General features: G+C 44.1%; 1 protein-coding gene across 5 annotated transcripts in view; it reads right to left on the reverse strand.

The window, feature by feature from the left end:
* The window catches only part of UNC13C (unc-13 homolog C), a 413,239-nt gene that overhangs the window by 284,889 nt on the left and 112,997 nt on the right, over nt 1-15,353 (reverse strand). For 3 of the 5 annotated variants that reach the window (XM_060178196.1, XM_060178193.1, XM_060178198.1), the window contains exons 4-5: nt 10,577-10,663; nt 5,001-5,070 (exon numbers count right to left, since the gene is read on the reverse strand). In XM_060178196.1, coding sequence (XP_060034179.1) covers nt 5,001-5,070; nt 10,577-10,663 — 157 coding nt within the window. Of the gene's footprint in view, nt 1-5,000; nt 5,073-10,576; nt 10,664-15,353 lie in introns of all 5 variants that reach the window. The other 2 variants (XM_060178197.1, XM_060178195.1) reach the window with 1 other exon arrangement.

Genomic DNA, 15,353 nt, shown 5'->3' on the forward strand with positions numbered 1-15,353 from the left:
CTAGTTTTTAATGCAAAAGAATAGGGAGGGCCTGGGTGGTGGCACATCTGGCTGAGTGCACATGGTACAATGTGCCTGGACCCGGGTTCGAGCCTCTGGTCCCCACCTGCAGGGGGAAAGCTCTGTGGGTGGGGGAGCAGGGCTGCAGGTGTCTCTCTGTCTCTCTCCCTCTCTATCACCCCCTTACTGTTCAATTTCCGGCTGTCTCTATCCAATGAATAAACATGATTAAAACAGAGTATTTTAAAAAACAAAAAGGAGAAGAAGATGAAGGAGTGGAGAAGAGGGAGGAGGAGGAGGAGGAGGAGGAAATAAGAGGGAGAGGAGGAGGGAGAAGAGGACAAGGAGGAGCTGGTGGTGGCGGCCCTGGTTAGGAGCACACACTGCCGTGCGAGTGCGCAATGACCAGGTTCAAACCCTTGGTCCCCACCTGCAGGGGAAAACTTCACAGGTGGTGAAGCAGGGCTGCAGGTGTCTCCCTCTCTACTTCTGACTCCCTATCTCAATTTCTCTCTGTCCAATAATAAATAAAAACATAATTAAAACTTTTTAAAACAGGAGAAGAAGGAAGTGGAGGAGAAAATGACAAGAAGGAAAAAAGAGAGGCTTGTTGTTGTTGTTGTTTTGGTTTTGGATTCTTCACACTACCTGAGTTTCCCATTACTTTCACTTGACCATATTTTAGTTGAAATGCTAGGACTCCTCCCCCTTCCCCACCCTCTCCTCTCCTCTCCTCTCCTCTCCTCTCCTCTCCTCTCCTCTCCTCTCCTCTCCCTCTCCCTCTCCCTCTCCCTCTCCCTCTCCCTCTCCCTCTCCCTCTCCCTCTCCCTCTCCTCTCTCTCCTCTCCTCTCCTCTCCTCTCCTCTCCTCTCCTCTCCTCTCCTCTCCTCTCCTCTCCTCTCCTCTCCTCTCCTCTCCTCTCCCTCTCCCTCTCCCTCTCCCTCTCCTCTCTCTCCTCTCCTCTCCTCTCCTCTCCTCTCCTCTCCTCTCTCTCTCTCTCCTCTTCCTCTTCCTCTTCCTCTCCTCTCCTCTCCTCTCCTCTCCTCTCCCCTCCCCTCCCCTCCCCTCTTCCTCTTCCTCTTCCTCTTCCTCTTCCTCTTTCTCTTCTCTCCCCTCCCCTCCCTCCCCTCCCCTCCCCTCCCCTTTCCCCTCCCCTCCCCTCTCCTCTCCTCTCCTCTCCTCTCCTCTCCTCTCCTCTCCTCTCTCTCTCCCCCTCTCCCTCTCCCTCTCCTCTCCTCTCCTCTCCTCTCCTCTCCTCTCTCTCTCCCCCTCTCCCTCTCCTCTCCTCTCCTCTCCTCTTCCTCTTCCTCTTCTCTCCTCTTCCTCTCGTCTCCTCTCCTCTCCCCTCCCCTCCCCTCCCCTCCCCTCCCCTCTCCTCTCTTCCTCTTCCTCTTCCTCTTCCTCTTCCTCTTCCTCTCCCCTCCCCTCCCCTCCCCTCTCCCCTCCCCTCCCCTCCCCTCCCCTCCCCTCCCCTCCCCTCTCCTCTCCTCTCCTCTCCTCTCCTCTCCTCTCCTCTCCTCTCCTCTCCTCTCCTCTCCTCTCCTCTCCTCTCCTCTTGTCTCCTCTCCTCTTTCTCTCCTCTCCTCTTTCTCTCCTCTCCTCTTTCTCTCCTCTCCTCTTTCTCTCCTCTCCTCTTTCTCTCCTCTCCTCTCCTCTCCTCTCCTCTCCTCTCCCCTCGCCTCCCCTCCCCTCCCCTCCCCTCCCCTCCCCTCTCCTCTCCTCTCCTCTCCTCTTCCTCTCCTCTCTCTCCTCTCCTCTCCTCTCCTCTCCTCTCCTCTCCTCTCCTCTCCTCTCCTCTCGTCTCCTCTCCTCTTTCTCTCCTCTCCTCTCCTCTCCTCTTGTCTCCTCTCCTCTTTCTCTCCTCTCCTCTCCTCTCCTCTCCTCTCCTCTCCTCTCCTCTCCTCTCCTCTCCTCTTTCTCTCCTCTCCTCTCCTCTCCTCTTCCTCTCCTCTCCTCTCCTCTCCTCTCCTCTCCTCTCCTCTCCTCTCCTCTCGTCTCCTCTCCTCTTTCTCTCCTCTTCCTCTCCTCTCCTCTCCTCTCCTCTCCTCTCCTCTCCTCTTGTCTCCTCTTTCTCTCCTCTCCTCTCTTCTCCTCTTCCTCTCTTCTCCTCTCCCCTCCTCTCCTCTCCTCTCCTCTCCTCTTTCTCTCCTCTCCTCTCCTCTCCTCTCCTCTCCTCTTCCTCTCCTCTCCTCTCCTCTCCTCTCCTCTCCTCTCCTCTCCTCTCCTCTCCTCTCCTCTTTCTCTCCTCTCCTCTCCTCTCCTCTCCTCTCCTCTTGTCTCCTCTCCTCTTTCTCTCCTCTCCTCTCTTCTCCTCTTCCTCTCCTCTCCTCTCCTCTCCTCTTTCTCTCCTCTCCTCTCCTCTCCTCTTCCTCTCCTCTCCTCTTTCTCTCCTCTCCTCTCCTCTCCTCTCCTCTTCCTCTCCTCTCCTCTCCTCTCCTTCATTCTTTTTCTTTTCTTTTCTCTCCCTGTTTTTCTAGATAGAGACAGAAAGCAGAGAGCAGGGAGAAAGTGAAAGAGACCATAGCGCCAGAGCTTTCTTCAGTGTGGTGGGGCCTGACTCAAACCTAGGCCTCACTCATGGCAAAGTAAAGCGCTATCCAAGTGAGATGTTTTGCCAGACCTGCCTCCTAGAAGATTCATCACAGCCTGTGGCAGCAGTGCCTACAAACAGTATATCAGATCTGCCCTCCGTCTATGATAACGTTCACAGCAGCAGGGATTCTCAGCTGAGAATAGTCCCGGATCCTGAAATGACTGTCACATAGTAGACAATCCATTACCGTGCTGAGTTTGCGATTGTTTTTGCAAAGCAAGCGCAGAGTTAGGCAGTCCAGGGTCATGCCAACTGTTACCATGGCATATGAAGAGTAAATTGCTAGCTCTTTTGTTTTTAAGTCAGATGAAAATGTATTAAAAAATGTAGTACTTAAGGACTCATTTGGTGAGCTTCTCACTCAGAAATCAAACCAGACAGAATTGGGATCAGCACTCAATTCCGTGCTTCCTCCACTGTCAACAGGACCCAGTGGGCTTACACCCTGCCACCTTCATCAGACTGTGGAGTCATTCCCTCTCTTGAAAGAAAGGGTTGCACTTTGTACCCTACAGCTATCTAATTAAAAGTGATGTGTGACCACTCGATATTTTCTGCACCATCCTCCCATGTAGAGCACATTCCAGGCTTTGCTGTTCTGGTGCGCCTAGGCAGACTCCCAACACCAAGAAGAGGCAAGTGCTGCCGTCAACATCTGTATTAGCTGGACGGGAGATGACTGAATGTGACAGCTTGTCAAGAGTAATATGCCTGTGGGATAGAAGTCACATTTCATTTTCATTTGTTTGATTATTTTGAAGAATCGGTCCCTGGAAAATGGGCTTTATAGATTTGAGAGGGAGCCAATGGACTATCTGTTCACCAAGGCTTACACAGAGAAACCTTTTACAGAGCACAGCTGAGGAAGCAAGTGATATTTGAAGTTGACAGACCATAGATTAAACACAGTCTAAAGCTCTGTGCTCTGCTCAATCTCAGAAAACAGAGAGAAGCATCCTGATAATTCCTCTTGTCCTTTACTTTTTTTGGTGAGAATGAGCACATATACATCCGCACACAGCAGTTTAAAATATAAGGAGTGAACAATGTGGGATTTAATCATAAAAAGGCTTGACCTTTATTATTTCCTCAAAATTAGACTATTAGGTAATACTAGATTCTTCTAGACAGATTTTCATATGGATTCCATGGCTTTAAGTGGAAAATAAGAGTGACAGAGAAATTTGAGAGAATGAGAAATACAAATGCAAATATTGGTATTTACAGGTCAAGTGTTTAGAAATCTGAAACAAAGTCAGGTTGTTGGAACACTCATCATTATGTAAGAGCGTCCTTCTTGGACTGGATGGTGGTGGGTGTGCGCCAAGTAGCGCAAATGCTACCGTAGTTGAGGCCCTGGGTTCAATGGTCTGCCCTCAGCTGCAGAGAGGAAGCTTCATGAGTGGCAGAGCAAAGCTATGGTGTTTCTCCTCGACCTCCCTCCCCACAACCCCTCTTTCTTCCTCAACCTCAGCAAAAAGAAAAATTAATAATAAAAATTGGTCATGGACAAAAAGAGTTGTGTGGTGACCAAGGACCAGCAATAACCCTAATGGAAAAAAAAAAAAGTTAAGAAATAAAGAACCAAGTCGCTACAGTCACAGAAGGTAGAGTGGAGCAGTCCCCACAAGAGAGAGCAGAAGTCAGCTCTCAGTACAAGGTCAGGAGTATCTGTGCGTGATGAAATGACGTAGCATAGCATCCAGGGCACATGGGAACCGCCATGGCGCTCTTCAAAATTCTGCCCGAGCTCCACCTGAAGTCCATAAACCAGCACCCCACGGACAACAGGGTGCTTGACAGCTACCCCGGGAGATTCGTGTGTGTTGGGTTTAAGAATCGGGGTGATTGGGTGTAGGACTATGTGATGATTTACAAGGCCGTTATCAAAAGTACAGTTTCTTACTTCCTGGCGGTAGGTGTCTGCCTATCCACCAGATATGAACTTAAACCTGCTACTGCCATAGTTCACTGGGTTCCCAGTGTCCTCTCAGCTCCCTTCCACCTCCTCCCTTTGCATTTTTGTTTGTTTGTTTGTTTTAGTCCATCTGCAACAGATGACCCCTAAGTCTAAACTTCACTGTTTTCCTTTTCCTCCGCTATTTCTAAAGTGCCACGTGTAAATGAGACCGTCTGGTGTTTATCCTTCCGTCTGATCTCTCACTTAAGCTTATTCCTTTAACTTCCATCATGATAAGACAAAGAAACCCTAAATGTGAATATGAGAGGAAGTATGGGACAGATCCAGGTAAGAGGACACTTCTCAAGCTGAGATTCCAGATGCACATGGAAGCAGCAGAAGGAGATTATCACGCAGTGAGTAGTGTCACAGGTAAGTACAGCAAGGAGGATGGTGTGCTCTGGATGTCGGGTGACCCAGATAGGGTAAAGGTGCCTGTGCACTCACCAGCTCCTCGTTGTTTAAAGAGGTCCGGATCAGCATGGCCAGAGAGAGTCCCGGTTTCCGTGCAGCCAGCGTCTACATCAAAGCAAATCCAGCTGTCAGCACATCTATGACAGTTGTGTGTATATTGCTCAGTACAATGCGAAAAGGGAAGGCGGTAAGTACCTCCCGTTTTCCTGATTTAATGCCAATATTTTGAGCATTTTATTAATACTTTAACAGTGATTTACAGATTATAAGATTTCAGGGGAATAATTCTACACTACATCTACCATCATTCTGTGTCCCCTACAACACCTACTGCAGTTCTCATAATGTCTTAATGGCACCTACATCCTTTTACAGTTCACCTTGTATGTTGAGTCACTGAATACTAAGGACAGCTCCTATCTGCAGGGAGAAAGCTTCACAAACAATGAAACAGTGTTGGAGCACTCTCTATCTCTCCTTTCCCTCTCAATTTTTCTGCCTCTGTCCAATAAATAAATTCTTCTACTAGCGTTTGCCCAATAAATAAATAATATATTTTAAAAAAGAATATCGGGGGTCAGGCGGCGTCGCAGCAGGTTAAGCAAACGTGGCGCAAAGCGCAAGGACCGGAGTAAGGATCCCAGTTCGAGCCCCGGCTCCCCACATGCAGGGGAGTCACTTCACAGGTGGTGAAGCAGGTCTGCAGGTGTCTGTCTTTCTCTCCTCCTCTCTGCATTCCCCTCCTCTCTCCATTTCTCTCTGTCCTATCCAACAACAATGACATCAACAATGGCAATAATAACCACAACAAGGCTACAACAACAAGGGAAACAAAAGGGGGAAAAATGGCCTCCAGGAGCAGTGGATTCATGGTGCAGGCACCGAGCCCAGCAATAACCCTGGAGGAAAAAAAAATATCAAGGTTGCAAAATATCCTTCAGATCATTAAGCCCTATTCCTATATGTTACAGAGGAGAAAACTAAGGCCCAGTAAGATGACATGAATAGCCAAACATTTCCAGTGGGAGGAAATTCTAGAACTTGTTTATTCTCCTAAGACAGTTCTGATCACACCCCTTCATAGATATGCTGGCCTGTGTGATAGCCCTCAACCTCAACAGGAGCTGCGTTATTCACAGTCCCCTGACATGTTTTTCCACCAAGTTCTTCCAAGCCATTTTATCAGCTGTAAAATCATTATTTTCAAATCTGCCTTCTCCACTCAGTACTGGTAACTAAGATAAGATTTAAAATAAAATGAAAGTCTCTTTAATCCCCAGTATAAAATATAACTTGTTGGGGACCCTGTGACTCATAGTGTCTGCTACTTTTGCATATACTTGTACAATACTGACATTACTCTAATTATTAAACGCTTTGTACTAGAACTATACAAGGTCTGAAATTCTTTGTCTTCTCTTGATAGTCCTCTTTCTAGACATTAGGGATGTTTGGCCAACATCAGGGTAAACAGACAGTGGGTCAAGGATGCTGTATGCAAAGAGCATTATCTGATCCCTGAAAGGACCTACATCCTTGGGTCAGAAGTTGTAGAATAACATAGAACTTGTTATCACTGAAATTGGAGGCAGCAAGTCTGCTATGAGTAGTTTACATACTAGAGCAGAGATTATTCAAATGTACTTCACTAAAACGTTTTTATTTGATATACATGTTTTGATGTATATCAAATACAAACACTTCATATTCTCATATGCTCAATAAAAAGACTGAAACAGAGGCCTTTGTGAAAGACATTTGGTAAAATCCCATCTTGGGATATAGTCCAATGTTGGCTGCCTCCAGATTCCTCTCTTACTGCCAATGGCTTCTGAGGTAATTCACTCAACCCAGGGTTCATGCCAGAAACCCTGGAACTCAGCAAGTGCCATTATGCTACTCCTGGAAGAAACTTCTGCCATATGTAACAAACTCAATATTTTCATCAAAAGCTCAGGAAATGAGAAGTTCCTCAGGGCTATCAGGTTTTCTATACCATGAGGAGAAGCAGAAGTCATGGTAGAACACGTTTGATCCCAGATATTACTACAAAGACATGCACTCAAAGTGTAACGGGCTCTCGCCTGCCATCTCTCTAGCCCCAACACATGAACCTATACATTCAAGGGTTGACTTATATTCAAGGACTACTCAAGGTGATCTCCCATTTCTAGCAGCCCCTGCCCCCACTGGTTTCATACAGGATATTTTCTTTTAAAACAGAACCAAAAATTCAGGAAACCTGAACTTCATAGGATTGTGTGTCTCTGTCTTTTTATTTCTCCACCTTTCCTCCCACGATCACCTTAATGAGTACAGTGTGCAGTTGAAAAATCAACAAATATTCACTAGATAAATTGAGATCACTTACCATGGCCTGAGGCATCCAAGGTTGAGAAAAAGTAAAACATAAATAATTAGACATATAGACAGTGAGGAAATAGTACAGTGCTATTAGACATAGCAGGTCTGTCATATGATTGACTAGAATGATTGACTCATGTGGCAGGAATCTGAGCTAGTTTCACAGAGATGCATTAAATTATCCCAGCAGAGAGACTGTCTTTCCTAATCTCAAACCAAAGTGACCATCTTTAGACAAAGATGTTCACAGAAAATGTTTTTTTTTAATTTTTTACATTTATTTATTTATTTTATTTTCTGTTGCCCTTTTTTTTATTGTTGTAGTTATCGTTTTTGTTGTTATTGATGTCATTGTTGTTGGATAGGACAGAGAGAAATGGAGAGAGGACAGGAAGACAGAGAGGGGGAGAGAAAGACAGACACCTGCAGACCTGCTTCACCGCCTGTGAAGCGACTCCCCTTCAGGTGGGGAGCCGGGGGTCTCGAACCGGGATCCTTACATGGGTCCTTGCGCTTTGTGCCACATGTGCTTAACCCGCTGCGCTACCACCTGACTCCCTGTAGAAAAATTTTAAATGTTTGCTACTGGGCCAGTGAGAAAGCTCAGTTGGGGGGGTGCCTGCTTTGCCATCTATATGACCCGCGCTAAAGGCACTGGGCTCCATGGCACTGAGGGAAGCTTTAGTGCTGGGACGTCTCTCTCTGAAACAGCTGACTCAGAGAAATGGGACTCTATTGACTAAAAAAGAGGAAAAAAAGATTAATATTTGAAAAACTGGAGGAGGAGAATGGGACCCAGTGATGGCTCACTCAGGAAAGTGCCTGAAACCATTGGGATGGTGGTATCAAGACCACAGTACCACATTAGAAAAAAATAGTGTATTAAAAAAAGAAATGGTAAAGCTCTCGGAACATGGCTTATCCAATAGAAGACACATGTTATTATACACAAAAATTGGGGCTTAAGTCCCTGGCCACCACGTGGGATAAACTGTAAAAGAGAAGCTTCTTTTTGTCTCTCTCTAACATATATATATATATATATCCCTCCAGGAGCAATGGAATTGTGCAGGCTCTGAGGTCCAGGGATAATCCTGTTGGCAAAAATAAATAAATAAATAAAAAGTAAGAAAGAAACTGCTCACTTTATCCCCCCTCAGGAAAACTCTGTTTCTCTGGAGGAAATATAGCTTAATATCATGAATTATTAAGAAAATACATTCGGGCCAAATACAGTTCACCTAAGAGAGAAATTCTCTCACTATGCACAAGAACTCTGGCTCACCCTCCCCCCCGCCCCCACATAAGAACTTTGGGACACTGGCAGGACCTACAGGGATCGTGAAGTAGAGCTCTGGTGTCTCTACCTCTCTCTTCTCCCTCTCCAGTTCTCCCTGAATTAGAAAATAATAGCAAAACTGGCTTAGCAATGGTGGAATCACACATGTGTAAGGTCCCAACAGAGGAGAAAAAGTAAATTTGTAGAGAATATGCTTCCAGACCAGTGTGAACACACTAAACACCATGGAAAATACTTTTTTTTTTTTTGCTCATGCTGATGATTTTCCAATTATTTTCGTTTCTCTGAGGTTCCCATCATACACGAAGGAGTTATTCATAGTTCTGTTCAAAGCTAACAGGGATTTAATGGCTTTGGAATCATGTTTTCCTTCCTTTCTCTCCTTCACTCTCTTCTTTTTTCTGCCACTAGGGTTATCTCTGGACCTTGGTATCTACATGACTCCACCACAACCAATAGCCATTTTTCATATAGGGTAAGACAGAAAGAGGGAGACAGAGAGAAGGAGAGACATCTGCAATATATCGCCACTGTTTGTAAAACATTCCCCCCTGCATGTGAGGCCCAGGCACTTGAACATGGGTCCCTGTTGGGAAATTGTGCAGATGTGGTCGAGTTAGGCAGGGCCCACAAACCACCCTAGGCTAGTATGGCCGGTCCCTTTATCTACTCACAATCTTCTGCTTTGTCTTATAAATGACTAACGGTCTCCTCCCCACCACGTTATCCTCTCAGGGTATTGCTAATTCCTGCCAGCTAAAACCATAAAAATGGTAGCTAAGGAAGTTCCCAGCATGCCTTTTTCTTTTCTCCATCCCCTTTCCCAGCCATCTCCGTTCCCGACTTGCCACTTCCGGTTTTATCCCATAAAACCCACTTCTGTTCCTGGTTTTGCTCTCTTTTCTCTCCTGCGTCCCAACCTGAAGAAGGGCTGGCTTACAGAGTGGGAGGCGGCCATTGCGGTTTGGTGCCATGTGGTTTAACCTGCTGTGCTCACACCCGACTCTGGGGCGTCTACCTGAATAAAGATTTGTATTGCTACCACCACGAGCTTGGTTCCTGGATCATTTCTCTCTCTCCCGCAAAGCTCGCCTGGCAGGTCCCGGGCATGGCTATGTCTGCTCTCTCCCAGGCGACTATGACTTGGCCTGGGAGCTATGATTTTATTTAAAATGAATAACTTAATACTCTGGTCAAACATGCTCTTAATATAACAAACCATTGAGTAGCAGTTTACACCTGCTTTATTAAGTGTTGAAGGCTACTGGGTTAAGGAGTAGTTTCAAAGGCCAGCCATAAATGCTGAATGAAACTTGTGGTCATTTACAGACATTGAAAGCATGATGTGGAAACTGTTTTGACAGAACGTGTAACTTCTTCTTACTCAATTACAGGATCATCTGCACACAGTTTGTAATTTCAGCCAATATAAAAAGATTTCAAAATTGAGCTATTATTCTTTGGCTAGATTTCTTTATTTTATTTTATTTTATTTTTTTTACCAGAGCACCATTGAGCTCTGGCTTATAATGGGGCTGGAGCATGAACATAAGACCTTGGGCCTGGAAGGCTTTTTACATAACCAGTGTGCTATCTCCCTAGCTTCCTAGATTTTTTAAAATTAATAAAATGGTAGAATTCAGTTTCTTATATGATTTCATTTAGTTAGTTATTTATCTATTTTGGTCATAATTATGGCTTCACTTGAATTTTTTCTGATAGCAGAGGGGCAGGGAGAGATGTAAACACTTAGGCTCTCTGTAGGGGAAGCTCTGTGAGTGCGGGGAGAGCAAGCACCCTCCCCCACCAGGTGAGCTATCTTGCCTGCCTCAGTCTCTTCTGAGTTTTATTGAGGTCTATTCAACAATGCTAGGCCTTTAATGAGTCCAGCATGCTACTTGATAAAGACAAAGGAAGACGTGAGAACAAAGAGAAGTCACAGGAGTGTCTTACCACGTCTCCTACAATAGGCAGGGTCTTTTTCCTGCGCAGGTCAGGCATGCTGTCAATGCCATACAGTCCTCGCCCAGCCCTGAAAAATCAAAGGCAATGTTAGCCCAAGAGGAAACTGACTTCATGTGAGCAAAAGAAAACATGTACACGTCACAGGAAAGGAGCAGCAGGAGGATGAAGTCAGTATTGTGGTTGACAAGCTTGTTGAGGAAACAGGGAAGAGTCAGATCTCCAGGAACTAAAGCCCGGAGAGGAGATGAGAGGAGGACACTCCCAGGGCCACCACTGTGATGACCTGCTTGCATGGATAATTCCAGACAGATGCTGAAACTTTTAACATCTTTATGGTCCAGATCCTGGGAGGGAAAGAGCTCACTTTTCAGCACCATAGCACTGGGGGAGTCAGGGAGGGAGGAGGCAATGCTATAAGTGACAGAGCAGTGTGGTCACTCTCCCTCTCTATTTATCTCTCTGCAATAAACTGGAAAACAAATTGGATGCCTTCACCATGTGCTAGACCCAGATGGGAGTTCATTCTCCACCACACTGAAGGAAGTTTTGGCACAGTGATTCATTTTCTCTCCCTCTCTCTGTCTCCTTCCCTCTCTCTTTTTACCCAAAAAGTCGACCCAGAGGGGTGAAACTTTGGAAATGACTAAACCAACAAAGAACTCAGTCCTTGAGAATGTTGGAATCACACAGAAAGACTGTTTTAAATATAAGTATATCATAGTTTGATTGTTTTCACAGTACATGTAACTTTATACTTCCAGAAAAAAAAAAGTTTTTTGGTGTAATTTTGATCTGAATGTAATGGTAAAGGAATTACACTTATTTAAAAAAAGTGTCACTGTAACGTCTTTCATCATCACACACTAAACTCAGAATGATTTCTTTAGGCATATCAGCAAGTTTAAAATACGAGTGATTATACTGAATTCACTTAATCTGAATTCATCCTACATAATTGCACAATATTAAACTAATTTGTGGAAAAAATAATTATTTGTGATACAAGTGTGTTCTCTGTCATTTTTTGTATTAGCACACATGTTAGGTAGTATATATAATCAATAACAGTCTTATGAATAAGCAAATTATTCAATTTGAAATGTTAATAATTAAATAAAAGGTGAAAATATGCCTATATGAAAAAATGATCACAGCATTTAAGTGAACAAACCAAATTTAACAAGACCTCGAGTATGTGTTTATGCATGCATAGAATTAACCTAGAAAGATGTTTATCAAATTGATTATCTTGGTTACGTCTGTACAGTGAAAATAAATTGGAGAAGAAATGAAGATTTCCACTATGTCATATGTTTGGCAACATCCAATGCTTTTATAAACATGCAGCATTTCTAGAGTCAAAATAAATTTAAGATACATAAAATGTTATCTTTATTAAAGTGTACCTAGGGAGCTAGACAGTAGCTAACATAGTATGGCAAGTGACTTGCCATCTACAAGACCAGGGTTCAAGCCCCAGCATGACACAGGAGTACTACAGAACTGGAGGAAACACTACTACTGTGATATCTTTCTTTTTCTCTCTCATGGAATAAAAAAAAAAAGAAAAAGAATGCCTTGGGAGTGCGTGGTGAATTCCCACGTGTCAGGACTCACACACACACACACACACACACACACACACACACACACACACACACACACACACACACACCTAATTAATACATTAATGTGATGGCTTGGTACATCAATTCTAGTCACTCTATACACCTCTAAGAGTGCTGGAGTCACAGATGATATGTTTTTCTTAGACTCATTTGACCTGTAGACTTCTTACAAACCTCTGGCTTAGACTCCACTTTTCCCCCAGGAATAACTCATTTCATACCTCCTGATGCTAGCAGGGAGGTTCTGTCACGGAAGCAGACTACAACAGAATGTACAGCACGGCCTTCCACTAATACGATGGGCTCCCTGCATTTGAAGTCTAAGCTTAGTAATAGGTAAGCTTTGTCTTAGTGGGTTTTTCTTGACCTCAGTACTTGTAGCTGTAATAAACTGTTAGCGTGATGATCTTGAACAGCTCACGGATCACATTCAACTCACATAAATCAGTAAGTGAAATATGGAGAGAGATAAACAGGTAATAAAAGTAAGACAGCTACAACATATGCTGCTTAAAACAAGAATCAAATGGAGCGATGAAGATAAAATACCAATATCATTGCCTAGAAGTAAGAAGGGAAGTTAAGGATGAACATATAGTGCCTGAGAGGGTATAATGTACGGATTTCAGTTCTGGGTATATATATTCCTTCTATCTAAGCACCTAAGGTTTGAAATTAGTAAATTGAATGTTAACACTGAGCTTAAATTGTTAATATATTTATTATTTTAAAAAAATATTAAATTACCTGTAATCTTAGACCAGGGAGACCAGAAAAAACTGCTCTTGTCAGTATATAAGATACAGTCATTTGTAAATAGGCTTAAATGACATAAATCACGGTAAGGTTTTGTATGGCACAGTAAATCCTAACCTTGGGATTGTAGAAGTAAATCAAGTTCTCAAACAACTTGGTTATAATAATAAGTATCTATTGCCCTCTTCAGCTCTAAGATAGCAAGGAACCTTCCTCATTCTCTATCAAATCTGCATTTCTGTCAGTACTGGAAGCTCTGGTCCTCTGTTCATTTCCTTCAGGCCTCTCTGGATCCACACAATTTAATTCTGCATCTGCTGATCTCAGGCAAAGCAATGCAATCAGTACCAACCACCTCAATCTGTTTCACTTTGGACTGTGTCTAGAGAAGCCAGGCCTGGATGGCAACCTTTTAGCTCTAATACTCTGGTGAGAGTTTTCTTAGCTCATAGGTCTCCTTAGTGCCATTGTGGGTGGCACACTTTCTAACAAAGTTTTAGAACCTGTATATAGACCACGGCCCTTGTGACAGGACATGTGTGCGCCTATATCCATGTTAGGGGAAAATATGTACCTTTAAGTCAAAGTCTGCAGTAGTCTACAGTGACTCTGTAAATGCAGCAGTCAAGCAGAAAGGCCTAAAGGAGGAGGAGGCAAGATAGAGGCCTGAAAGCAGCCAGGAGACTGACTCTTCCCCCAAAACACTGATTCAAACCCTGGGAATTCTAAGTGGAAACAGGATTTTCAGGCCTATAGGAGATAAAATACAAAGGAAGGGTCAAAAAGGAGCCACAATGGAAAATTATAAATCATATATAAGCCAGAGAAAAGAAGGAAGTGAAGCTGGGAGTCAGCCAACACCCGACCCCCAGCCTGGGGCAGAGGTGGCTGGTTTGGGGAAGTAGGGCAGAGAAGGAGAGGCCCACCTGCCTGTGGAGGAAAATCACCTAAGGGGAACATTCTTTTTTTTTTTTTTTTGCCTCCAGGGTTATCGCTGGGGCTCAGTGCCTGCACCATGAATCCACTGCTCCTGGAAGCCATTCCCCCCCCTTTTGTTTCCCTTATTGTAGCCTTGTTGTGGTTATTATTGTTGTTGTTGATGTCTTTTGTTGTTCGCTAGGACAGAGAGAAATGGAGAGAGGAGGGGAAGACAGAGAGGGGGAGAGAAAGACAGACACCTGCAGACCTGCTTCTCTGCCTGTGAAGCGACTCCCCTGCAGGTGGGGAGCCGGCCTGGGCTGGACCGGGAATCCTTAACGCTGTTCATTGCGCTTTGCACCACCTGTGCTTAACCTGCTGTGCTACCACCTGACCCCTAAAGAGGAACATTCTGTCAGAAATCAGTGGGGAGTCATTTAAAGATGCCCACTCACTGCATTCCAGCCAACTAAGGGAGATTTGGGGCGGGATGCCATCTTCCTCCTCCCAATCTGACTGACTTAGCAGGCTGTCTCTGTTCATTGCGTTAGATCCCTAGCTTGTTAGGTCACTGTTGGATAGCGGCTGAAAGGTTTTTTGGTGATTTTGCCTGTGGGAGGCATCTGTCTTGTAGTGATTTTGCCATCCCCTTTTGATTTTCTTATTTTTCTTTCTTTCTTTTTCTTCTTTCTCTTTGGTTTGATAAATCTTTCTCCTTTGGCTTGGAGATGCTCTTTTGTTTTGATTATTGATTTTTTTTTTCTCTCTGGTGTGACCAATTCATGATTTTGTTGCTGAGGTTTGTTTGTGATTTCATATGTGAGAGAGATCTGGTGTGGTGTGCCTTTGCCTCCCTATAGTTTTCCTTCCTTCTCTCTAGCTTGATGAAGCTTTTGCGGTTGTTTTTGTGGCGTTGGCTGATGGTGGATGGTATTCTCTTCATTGGGAGGGATTTGAATGAGTCTAGATGGGATATTTTGTTCATTTGGTTTCACTTCTTTTTACTTCCTTTTTATTATACTCATTCATTTATATATTTGCCTGCTTTGTGGCTTAATTCATTTTTGTTACAGTTGCTGATATTTGTGACATCATTTGTTTCAAATTGGTAACCTGACTGAATTTTAACAGTAGGCTTAAATGGATAATACATTTCTAATAATGACTTTTTCTTGGAAATATATCACCTGTAATCTTAGGCCAGAGAGACCAGGAGCAACGGGCTGTGTCACTCTATTAGACACAGCTCTACGTAAACAGCATTAAAGGACATAAATATCGGTGAGGTCTTGTATGATACAGAAATCCTAACAATGGGATTTTCAAGGTCAACCAAATCTCCAAATAACATGGTTATAATAATAACTATCTATTGCCTACATAAACTGTAAGACAGCAGGAATGCTCCCCATTCTCTATAAAACCCAAACAAAATATACATGCAGCGATCTAGGG

Source organism: Erinaceus europaeus, chromosome 18 (genome assembly GCF_950295315.1).
Source record: "Erinaceus europaeus chromosome 18, mEriEur2.1, whole genome shotgun sequence".
NCBI classification, from domain to species: Eukaryota; Metazoa; Chordata; class Mammalia; order Eulipotyphla; family Erinaceidae; genus Erinaceus; species Erinaceus europaeus.